Source organism: Bison bison, unplaced genomic scaffold (genome assembly GCF_000754665.1).
Source record: "Bison bison bison isolate TAMUID 2011002044 unplaced genomic scaffold, Bison_UMD1.0 scf7180017864471, whole genome shotgun sequence".
In the NCBI taxonomy this organism is placed as follows: domain Eukaryota; kingdom Metazoa; phylum Chordata; class Mammalia; order Artiodactyla; family Bovidae; genus Bison; species Bison bison.
In genome coordinates this window covers 1,711,388-1,723,482 of record NW_011495032.1, presented here as the reverse complement: position 1 = coordinate 1,723,482, position 12,095 = coordinate 1,711,388, and the positions used below count along the sequence as shown (strand labels likewise).

Sequence of the window (12,095 nt, the reverse complement as noted above, 5' to 3'; positions counted from 1 at the left end):
TCCCCCTTCCCTAGGATTCTCCAGGCAAGAACACTGGAGTGGGTTGCCATTCCCTTCTCCAATGCATGAAAGTGAAGGCGCTCAGTCGTGTCCGACTCTTAGCGATCCCATGGACTACAGCCCACCAGGCTCCTCCATCCATGGGATTTTCCAGGTAAGTGTACTGGAGTGGGGTGCCACTGGCTTCTCTGTACTAGGGCTTAAATAAATGGGATTTTTACGTAGGCTATTTAAAGCAAAATCGCATTAAATTTTTCTGCCTGGAGAACAAAGCTAGGGAATCATTGGCAAGTTAACAGGGAAAAAGTTGGAATAGCACACACATTTTAGGAAGATGGTACTCTTTTAAGGAGAGACATTTAAAAATATGGAGCAGTTATTTTCAGGAAGAAAATTCAATAGAAAATTATCCTTTGCCCCCATCTCTCTCACACATGTCTCCTGCTGAAGATCTAATTCTTGCTATCAGTATATTTAGTCATTTTGTGGTGCTGGTAATCACCTTAAAACTCTAAATTCTTCCTGGGAACAAGAAGAGATTCAGAATGAGTTCATTCTTACACTAATGGAGGCAACCTCAGTTTTATTTTCAAGTGAATTTGTTGAGCTGATCACATCTCTCTCCAAATGGCGACAAAATGATCATTGGAGTTAATAGATCTGTTTTCTGGTAAAAGTGAAATTGAAATTACATACCTTGATTTAAAGCTATCTGGTGGCATGAGTTCCAAAGTATGAGTTGGTCCATATAGGTTTACAACATATAATTTGATTGTTGGGTTCACTTGACCTGCCTTTGAGAAAATGAAAGTTGCAATGCAAATATATTAAGCATTGGAATATATTGAGAAAGAAAGAAAATGCATTTTGATTCTTTTGCAATTTTGTGTTAGAATGGGAAAAACGTTTAATTTCTCTGGAGTAGAAATGATTTTAAATTCAACAACTTGATTGCTTTCAATTGTTTTTGTAGATTGCTGCTTCTCAAGCATTTTAGTCAGACAATTAAAGGTGATAGAAAATCATGATGACTTTATTCATTAGGCAGAACTACTGTGTTCTTCCCCTAGAATGACACTAGAATGGCTGGCTTTACAAAACAACTCACACTATAGGATATGAAATGCAAAGGGAAGAGAGCTTGGTTAATTTAAAAGTAAGAAGAGGGAGAAGAAAGAAAAAGAAAACATACCAAATCCTGGTGCTTAAAATTCCACAATACCTAATCTACTCCATGCATTAGTCATCACAGGCTTTCTTTTAAATTATAACGAATACTAAAATGAGGTATAAATTCCCTTAGGATGTAGTATGGAGCAGATTGCCCTCACTATGCACCTAGCTTGAAGACTAGAAAGACAGTGGTAAGAAACTGTAATTTGAGTCTATCAAACCAAAATTTGTGAAATAGTAACTAGGCTGTATAGCAGTTAGTATGTTTCTGGCTCCTCATGTGTGTTAAAGCACCACATGCATTATCTTATTGTATGTTCCTACTACAGTCCTAAGATCTATTTAAAACCATTTCCCAGATGGAGAAGCTAAGGAAATTGTTCAAGGGGGAGCATCCAATAACTAAGGGAGCCAGTATTTAACCCCAGGATGCTCTTAACTGCTCTAGTTATGCTTCAGTTCATTCCTAGGCAATCATCATCTAAGTTTTTAAAATATACTGTGAACTTTTAGGGAGCAGACCTGGGAACTTAAATCAATGTATCGCAAGTACGTTGGATGAATGAATGAAAGAATGTTTGTGTGAATAAATAATAGAATCAACTGACTACTTGTAGCTCAATGTGTTTCTAAAAAACACATCACCATCATTGTGGTCTAGCTGCTTTGTGAAGAGAAGACCACGTGAGATATACAAAGGACAAGGAAATTAAAAGTGAGCTGAATTAAAAGACCTGGTAAAAACCAAAGGAGAATAATAGCGCTGATTTAAAGATAATGAAGATTCACATTCAAGGAATTGGTACTAACAAAATCCAGAATTAAATTAGGACCAGAAGCAACATGATGTGTTCCACCAACAATCAGTAATAGCTCCTCAAGAATATCTTGTTAACTTATTAAAAATAAGGAGCATGGAGGGGAGGGAGGAGGGATGAATAGATGAAGAAACAGGATTTGTAGAGCAGAGAAAAATACTCTGTATCTTTCATTACACATCTGTCCAAATTCATAGAATACATGAACCAAGGTTGAACCATAATGCAAACTCTGGACTTCGGGTGATTACAATGTGTCAATGGGGCTTCATCAGTTGTATCAAACCCACTAGTGGGGGATGTTGAGTGGCAAAAGGGGTTATATAGGGCACAAATATTTTCCTTCCCCTCAAGTTTGTTGTGAATCTTAAACTGCTCTGAAAAAAGACAGTCTTCATTTAAAAAAACTGACTAGTACATCTGTGGAAGTGTATCACACACAAGTCAGGAGTTTGATCCAAAGAAAGGAGTCTGGAAAAGCTTTCATTTTAGAAATGTGGTGACCATAAACAGAGATTATGAAAATGGTTCATATGATAAAGGCCTTCCTGGAAAATAAGCAATGAACTTGCCTCACAGAGAAGCCTCTGGTGCCAAATTTTGTAAAGCTTTTTATTCTGAAACGCTCCAGTGCCTAGGTTCCTCTGTCTTGAGCAATATACCCTTCTTCCTCCCTTAGTAACTTTTTCACATCACTTTTGTTTTAATTAAACTGCCATGTTCTGCCCTGAAAGTATTGGTCTTTCTCTGTATTTTTTGAGTCTAATCATTTCTTTAGCTTGATCAAATATGCTAAAATTTAGGGTGGGGACACAGTATTTTGCAATGTCATTCAAAATGCTGTTCATTAGCCAGCAGAATAAATGAGAATTTTATAAACACAAATTCATGGCCCCAACTGGACCTATATTCATACTCAGAATAAGAATCTTGGGGTGTGGATCTAAGAACCTGGCCTTTAACAAGATTTCTGGATAATTATAATTAGTATGCAAATGTTAACAAAATACTTATATATTAATATGTGCATATCTACATATAGATACATATTCCTGCTCAGCAGTTATTAAAGGTGAACTTTCATGAAAATCATCCAGAGGTCCTGGAAAGCTTATTAAACCTATGATTGCTGAGCTCCACCTGCAGCATTTCTAATGTCTGGATGGGATGTGAGAATTTGCACTTCAAATAATTTCCCAGATATGGCTGATACTGCTAGTAAAAGGGCTACATTTTGAGAACTGGTTCAGTTTACAAATCAGAGAAGTCTGGGTTCAAATTTTGACTGTTATTTACTGGATATGGACATTGGATAGGACATGAATGATTCTGAAGTATTATTTTATTTGATTATCAAAAATGAGACAATGTTTTTCTGAGAACATGTCACAGAAGTTTTGAGTCAAAATAGATTTTGTTTCTGTGGAAAACAACCATCTCATACTTTTGTTATATGGACTAACAAAAATGATGATTTACAAAGGTGCCCAAAATAGTATACATTTACTTAAATAACTAACTCATGAATTAAATATAATGGTTAGACACTGATTTTTCTAGTTTTTTTTATTCTGTTTATATTTTTTAATCTTTCAGTAAACTGATTAAAGACAATGACAAATTACATTAAATCTGATCAGTTTTTGTGAACTCATCAATGATGCATAATTCTATGACATACTTTGTTGAAAATTTACATGGTAATTACCATATATTAAGGCAGTTTTTTTTTTTTTTTTTTTCTGATCTATAAGACTGTAAGGATAACTGGTATTCCAGTTAGCTTCCATGTGGCCAAAACCAAACATTAAGCTGTTTCTAAAATTCAGCTGTTTAGAATTCTATGATCTCAATTTGATTTCTTTCCATGGAGTTTTGAAATTAAGTGCACATTGCAAATTCACTTGTACCTTTTAATATTTGAATTGCTTCAATAGTTTGCAAATTAGAGGATTCATCTATTGGGCTTTTATAGTTAATTTGCTACAAAGACTGAAAATCCACAGAATCCTCCCTCTATGATTCTGAAACACAAGCCTCAATAATAATTAACCTTATTTTACTGGCAACCAAATTGTCATTAAACGAGATAATGTTTTAATTAAGAAGATTAACCTGAGGTTATTGAGATATAATTGTGTATCTTTTTTGTGCTGAATTGCTAATGATAGGGTATTTTATGAGTTCTAAATCATGCTGAATTAAGTAAAATACAAATATATTTGTTTAGTGTAAGTATTTCATTAGAAATCTGACCACATTGGGTATTTGCTGCACTCATTTTAATCTAGTTTAATTTGAAGCACAATTTAGTGTGAATTCTATGCGTTACTGAAAAGTCTAAAGGACAACTTTTTGAAAGTTTATTGCATAAGTAAGAGCAAATCAAAATAACATATTTGTTAGTGGAAAAATTAACAAACATTTCTTTTTTAAACCAGAGTAGAAAATAATGAGATTTTGAAAATTCCAGTAATAGACTCAAAATGATACTGAAGTTTATTCTGAGAACAGGATGAAAACCCAAAACTAGTTTCTTCGAGCTCTGTTGCCTTAAGTATCTGCAGATATTTCTAGTGACAACCACCTGAGGACTTGGAACTCTTTCTCTTTGGCCACTATATGTCTTGTCTTTATTTTTAATACTCCTTAACGGTAGTTATGGAGAAGGCAATGGCACCCCACTCCAGTACTCTTGCCTGGAAAATCCCATGGACGGAGGAGCCTGGTAGGCTGCAGTCCATGGGGTCGCTAAGAGTCGGACACGACTGAACGACTTCACTTTGACTTTTCACTTTCATGCACTGGAGAAGGAAATGTCAACCCACTCCAGTATTCTTGCCTAGAGAATCCCAGGGATGGGGGAGCCTTGTGGGCTGCCGTCTATGGGGTCTCACACAGTTGGACATGACTGAAGCGACTTAGCAGCAGCAGCAGCAGCAACGGTAGTTAGGAATACACTCAGGACCTTTATTATGTAACACACATCATGCATTAGATATGAGGCTTCCCAGGTGGTGCTAGTGGTCAAGAATCTGCCTGCCAATGCAGGAGATGCAAGAAGCACAGGTTGATCCCCTGGAGATATATCGTTTATTACATATATGGCATATGTGGGGCTTCTCTGGTGGCTCAGTGGTAAATAATCCATTGTAAGACAGGAGATGTGGATTTGATCCCTGGGTTGGGAAGATCCCCTGGAGGAGGGTATGGCAACTCATTCCAGTATTCTTGTCTGTAGAATCCCAAGGGCAGAGAAGCCTGTTGGGCTACAGTCTGCTGGGTCACATACAGTTGGACAGAACCAAAGTGACTGAGCACGCACACGTAACATGTTTGATGCTGTCTATGAAAGTTACTCATACAGAGCTGAGTCATTTGTACTTAATGGAGCCACCAGAGCTCCACATCTATTAGTTAACTTGACAAGGAGATATTTTGATTCTAGCTACATCTTCTGAGATACAAGTTAACCTCTGGTAGTTTTACAGAGAGAGAGAGACAGAATCAATAAATTTGAGTTATTTCTCTGTTCTCAAAATAACTATGACTTTTATAAAAGGACATAGCCTTTTAGAGCCTTATTTTGCCCATTTGTAAACCAGAGGCAATTGTGAAGAGGGCCAAATAAAGAAAAAAAGTGAAATGTCTCTATGAAAATATATAGCATATTATTAGCATACATGATTTACCCAATTAATACATAAACATTATTTTTATTTTATGCCTACTTACTATTAAAAAATATTAATTAAATGATAACATAAATAACAATACATTGTCTAGGTTTGTCAACACAGAATCTTCTGATTTACTGCTAACTTATTTAGATTTTCTCAAATGTTTTTATATTTCCATTTGTTTGCCACAGACAATAAAATTTTAAGGCCTAGGAGTGTCCAAGTTCAAGCACCAAGTCTGTAACAACTTGAGAAGAGAAGGCAACTTGACGATGCAGCTATGACATATGGCTTTTCTGTGAATCCTAAAATCCCCACTTCTCTTGGGAAATTAATTACAGAAAGTGGCCCCTTCCCCAGATTTGACTTTATGCCCTTCATGTAGTGCACACTGAACATCCTGAGTGACTGTCCTGCCTATTGACATGTTGTTTCCACAACAAAGACCTATTATTCATTTTGTATTTACATGGTCAGGTGAACTTTCATTATAAGTAAATCCAATGGGATGAGAATCTATTTCAGAAGTCTTTTCACTTTTTTTCTGGTAAAAATAAAGGTGCAGGTATGTTATACTGGCATAAGCTGTCATCCATAAAATATGGGTAAATCCACAACTGGAGAAGACATAAAGATTTTACATGAAGTACCATAAAAACGTCTTGGGAGATATAATTATTTTGTTGCTAGGTCAAACTGCCATATTTTCCTGAGGAGCGTTGAGTATATGTGTTTTCAGATCTATGCCCAGAAAATGGCCTAGAAATGATATTTCAGAATGGTGGAATCAGATTCTTCTCAATTCTGCTGCCTTCCATAGCTGCCAGTCAGTCACACTGATATTACAGCCTACCGGAAGGAAGATGGGATGGGGAGAGAGAAAGCACAGACTCTCCATGAGCAAATAGTCTTCTCATCCCTCTTAATATTCACTCCTTTCCTTCCTCCTGTCCCCAGGAGTCTTGTGGATGACAGGAATATCAGCAGTCACCTCCCCTTCCTACCGTCCACACCTTCATTGCAGAAGTAAAGAATGCATGTGATGCATAATTTGTCCAGTACTCTGCATAGCAGTTAAGGTAATGCATACATTTAAAGGTACAATCTATTGTACTTTGTAAACACAAAGTACAACTCACTAAAGAAATGGCTTAAAAACAGCTTCTAAATAAAATCAACAGCCACCTCTTACCTCCTTAAGAGTTAAAATGTGTAAACTGGAATTTAAAAGTTTTCTATAAGACTTCTTTACATGACTAATGTCTAGGGCTACCTCACTTTTTCTTTTTTTTTGTAAACATGGGGAAAATTAGCTTTAAAGCAAGAATGAGATTAATTAAAAATGACATATAAGAGAAAAGCCAATACACTCCAGATGTTTCTGCAGCCTGTTTTCAGAGGCCTTACCCAACACTTAAAAGTAGCTTTGCTGAATAAAAATATACCAAGAGACTCAAAAGGCAAATTGATTTATGACCTTGTTACTGAGCATATACTCTGTGGTTGACCAAGGCTGACTTCAGGGTATCAGAAGAAGAGCGGGATTTTTCTAAACCTCCATGCTGAATATGACTTCTTTCTAGTTTCATGAAAGATGCAAAGGTTGGAGATGGAAATGGCAACCCACTCCATATTCTTGCCTGGAAAATCCCATGGACGGAGGAGCCTGGTAGGCTACAGTCCATGAAGTAGCAAGGAGTCGGACACGACTGAGAGACTTTACATCACATTAAAATATTTAAACACTTTTGAAGAAAAATACTTATAATAAATTTTCATCATGAGAACTCACTATCACTCCTTAAAAAGATATCCATTATTTGTTCTTCAGTATCAGTTTGTTTTCACAGAGGATATGGCAAGAATGGATTGGTGGAGTCAGGGCCTGTGGACTTAGCGTTAGGAATAAGAGAAATTGTGCTACTCATAGAAAAAATAGTTTTGCTATCTGGGCAAGAGTTCCATATTCACTTCACACAATACAACAATTCCAGCTATTCCAGCTATGCCTGACTATGGCTCTGCCCAGCATTTTATAAAGTATGTTCCAGAGTATGCTCTGCCAAAAGAATACTGATGTTAATATTAACACTAATAAATTCTCTAGGCTTAGTCTATTCTTTATTGGTGATTCTTTATGTTTAGTCTATTCCTTACTGGAGATCCTTTATGCTTAGTCTACTTTTTATATAAGATTTATAATACACATTAGCATACAGTATATTAACTGCTCTGAGAAATCATCTGAAAAAAACTAGATGTTTTTATTAACTGAGAATTCCCAGCTTATTTGACTGTGATAAACAACTCACAGAATATACCTTGGAGAAACCTTTGCCCTGGCATCAGTGCTGACTTATGTTTTCTCACTCTCTTTTTAACTGTGAAAGTGAGAGATAAAGACTGAGAGCATCAAAGGGAAAGAAATGAAGCAGAAGCTCCTGCAATCTTGAATCATCTTCACCTGTGCCTATGCAAACACAGTGGATAGACTATCGCGTGCTCTTAAAATTGTAAGTCTGTCGACAAGTAAGGGGGTTTCTTTAATTCTCCCAAGACAACTTGTTTCTGAACCAAGAATACTATTGATCAACTCACTGGTGCAGAGAGAAGGGGAACAAACTAGCATTCCCACAGGACTTACCTTAGGATATGGATACTGCTTTCCTTTGGGATACAAAGCTCCAGTAAACCGAGGGATAACCATGTTAGGCACCAAGGAATCATTTATCATTAGGAAGGCGAGCCTTTCTCCATCTGGTGACCACCAGTGGGCGATGTGAGAATGCAGAAGTTCCTCTAGAATAAATGAGTGTTAGTTTGAAACCAACTGTAGATGTGGGCTCATTGACCCACAAATGTCTGTCCTTGAAATCTCCATTGTACATAAATATTTTCTACACAGTGTGGTGGACTTGATTCAATTTCATGGAGAATTCTCTATTTTCAGGTTACCCTTTCAGTCTCAGGAAAACCAGAGGCAAAGGAAGGAAAGAAGAAAGTAGTGAAGTTAGGATTTTGTGGATTGCCAGCAATTTGAACAGAGGTGAAAGTACAATGGAAGTAAAAGGAATAAGAAGAGGAGAAGAGTAGTTGAAGACTGAAATATGACACTAACCATATCTGTGTCATCATTCATATTTGCATTCAGTCACATTTCCATCCTCTTATCATCAAACTAGTTGAATACCCTGCAGATTAAACTATTTTAAACTCTAAGGAAATAAAAATATACTACATACCTTTTGTGTGACCCAAGATCCACTATCCACATTAATATATCTGATTTCTGGCCCAGGAAATTAACTTGTATGAACTCTATCAAAAGAGCTCCCATGCACTCTAGAGTATGGCCATTCTGGTCCTTTGGCAAGACATTATAAGAAGACGAGTGAAATGGCTATATGCATTCCCTTGACTATGACCTGTAATATCACCCAAGACTTGCTGTGTATGTTAAATGATGCTACTCTCCCATCAATGCAGCCTCATCTACACAACTTTCTCCTTTTGTATCTGATAATGGCTCACTTCTGTTACCATAGAGGTCATCATTGCCTGGCTGCTATTAGTCTAGATTATAGTTCTGCTATTTATCTTTTTGTAAATAAACCCCTTTCAAATTATTGAATATGCTAACTCTTTTCCTTTTAAGACCCAGAAAAGAGAGCTTCAAATTTAGATTCTGAGACTAGGTTGGAGATGTATCTGTATCTATCTACATCTATATGTTGATGTTAATCTATATCTGTCTATCTATATGTATATCTTTTATGTGATAATAAAATTTCTTGGGGGAACTGGAGCATAGATAGTCCATAGTGAGGTTTGGAATCACAAATAATCAATTGTCACTGGTGATGACATAGGATGAAATGCAGCTAGAGAGGAAAAGTGTTGGAAGGACAAGTGGTTGTGACACTCAGCTGTTGCAGCAAGGGCAACTGTAAAGACTGTGAGTTTTTACGAGACCTCAGAGGGATTACATAGAGATAAACAGAAATTGAAATCATGACCACTAAATCAGGAAAACACGAAAGGTAGCCATAACAACTTTGGCATTCCTCTCTTCTGTGGTGAGAGGTCCCACATCTGATGGAAGGGCAGATGTGGCTGAGGTCTAAGTTGTATTGCAGAGCTGAATCACAAACTATGGGTTTTAGAGCTGAGAGCAGTACTGGGGAAGTATTTGGAGTTGACACAGTATAAGAATGCTTAGGTAGATGTGTGCAGCACACTCAGTGCTTTTTGGACCAGTCTCATGAATAACCAGTTTTACAATGGAATGTTGGCTAAAGATTTTGAACCTCAAAATTTCCACAAATCTTCTTGCTGACTGAGGCAACCTCTATCCAAGGGAGCTAGACCTGCTCTGCATAAAGACAGAGTATAAAATGAATTCCTGTAAAGCTTATGAGTTGGCATCCCTAGGGAAGAGTAGGATATCTCTTATCAAGTGAGAGAAGATTTATTTGGATTGTATTTCTTTAAAAGTTTAGAGGGCCTACACTTAATTTCTAACATAATTCCACAGTGATAAGAGAACAGACCCTGTACGATTTCAATATCTTTAGACCATGAAATTTTTGCATCTTGTTTTATGTTCCTGGATATGTTCCACTGTCCCTTGGTTTAGTCTATGGGAACTTGAATAGATTTTGTATGCTGCTATTGTGTGAAAATTATATAAACCTTAAGTATGTTGAATTAGTTCATAGTGCTTTTCCATGTCTATTATATCCTTCTACTTTTCTGTCTTTCATTCTATTAATTTTTGAGAGCTTGATATTGAAACTCCAACTAAAAATCTTAGTTTATCGACTTAAAATTAATTGCTATATATAGTGGAACTGTATAACCTTGTTCTGTATTTTCTTCTGTAAATGTGTCTTCTGTAAATGTGTCATCATATTTGCATAATTTAAAAAATTTTTTAAAAAATGTGTAGAGGTCCTGGACTCGGGATTTTGAAGAACATAAACCATATTCACACATGTTGGCCGGTTTTGGTCCCAGGTTCCCTGGTGACTCAGATGGTAAAGAGCCTGCCTGCAATGCAGGAGACCCAGGTTCAATCCCTGGTTGAGGAAGGTCCCTAGAGAAGGAAATGGCAATACGTTCCAGTATTTTTCCCTGGAGAATTTCATGGACAGAGGAGCCTGGCAGCTACAATCCATGGGGTCACAAAGAGGCAGACATGACTGACCAACTTTCACTTCACTTAAACCTGTAAAGCTGCCAGTTCTGAGTAGAACCTGAGCAGGAGAAGGTTGTGTAGCATATCAGGGCCATGGTACAACCTTCCCTACCATCTTCCCCTTGTGACCCAGAGATATGATGGTGATATAAGCATCCATGGCAAAATGATTTTGTGTGCAACTCCTGACAATTACCATATGACAGTTGAACCACAGGCATTACAAGGTTTACAGAAAGGCCATTTTGTCCTGTGCTGATAAATATTCCCCAATTCAAAGGCAGCTCTCTATTGAGCTATGGTAAGCCTGACCATGGGATACCAAGTGACGATGCAACCAAACTACCAGTTATGAACTAATTTCTATCTGATTCAGTGACCACAAAACTAAACATATACAGCTATATTCCACTATAAGATAGAAGGGGTTTATATAGAACTAGACCAGAACGTATAGGTGAACTCTACATACAGGCATCCTCTACTTTATCCTCTTTCTTTTATTTCACATCTGTGCCTCAGGGTGTGTTTTCTAACATAAACTGGCAGAGGAGGAATAAATGCAAGCTTGGTTTATGGGCAGGTTTGCATGATGTACTTCAGCACATTGGAATTAGACAGGCTCTGCTTCCCTTGTGGCACAGCTGGTATAGAATTTGCCTGCAATGCAGGAGGCCTGGGTTCGATCCCTGGGTTGGGAAGATCCCCTGGAAAAGAGAAAGGCTGCCCACTCCAGTATTCTGGCCTAGAGAAGTCCATGGGGTTGCAAAGAGTCAGACACGACTGAGAAACTTTCACTTCACTGTACTATAATCTGGTTCAGGAGTGATATTAAAAGACTATAATAAACATAAACTCCCCCAGCTGGAAGGCTTTTGAACAAGATATATATTTTCCACTTCTTGTGGAAGGAGACTTGGATTAAAGCATGGGGCCATCCAGACTTCTGCACAGGAACAAATAAAAGAGTCTACCTGGTCAGGGATAGAGAAAAGTAAAATTACAGAATTAGTGACAGGAAGTCTAGGGAAAGGTAAGTGTATGGACTTGTCAGAAGGTGTAAAAATATAAACATTTGAAGATACTAGTGTCCAGCTTAATGTCGATCAGAGCATATCCATAGCAGAGGAGGTTCTTAATGATCCAATCACAGTATGGCCACCAAGTGCATGTCAGTGCGCCACCATGACCTGTCAATAATAGTGATCATTAATAAACTCTTCACAT

General features: G+C 37.3%; 1 protein-coding gene and 1 non-coding gene across 3 annotated transcripts in view; one reads left to right on the top strand and one right to left on the bottom strand.

The window, feature by feature from the left end:
- The window catches only part of DPP10 (dipeptidyl-peptidase 10 (non-functional)), an 814,904-nt gene that overhangs the window by 116,552 nt on the left and 686,257 nt on the right, over window positions 1-12,095 (bottom strand). For both annotated transcript variants that reach the window (XM_010860773.1, XM_010860774.1), the window contains exons 9-10: window positions 8,316-8,470; window positions 697-794 (exon numbers count right to left, since the gene is read on the bottom strand). In XM_010860773.1, coding sequence (XP_010859075.1) covers window positions 697-794; window positions 8,316-8,470 — 253 coding nt within the window. The remainder of the gene's footprint in view (window positions 1-696; window positions 795-8,315; window positions 8,471-12,095) is intronic.
- TRNAC-GCA lies at window positions 10,690-10,761 on the top strand. Its single transcript has one exon. It is a non-coding gene; the product is annotated as a tRNA-Cys (tRNA).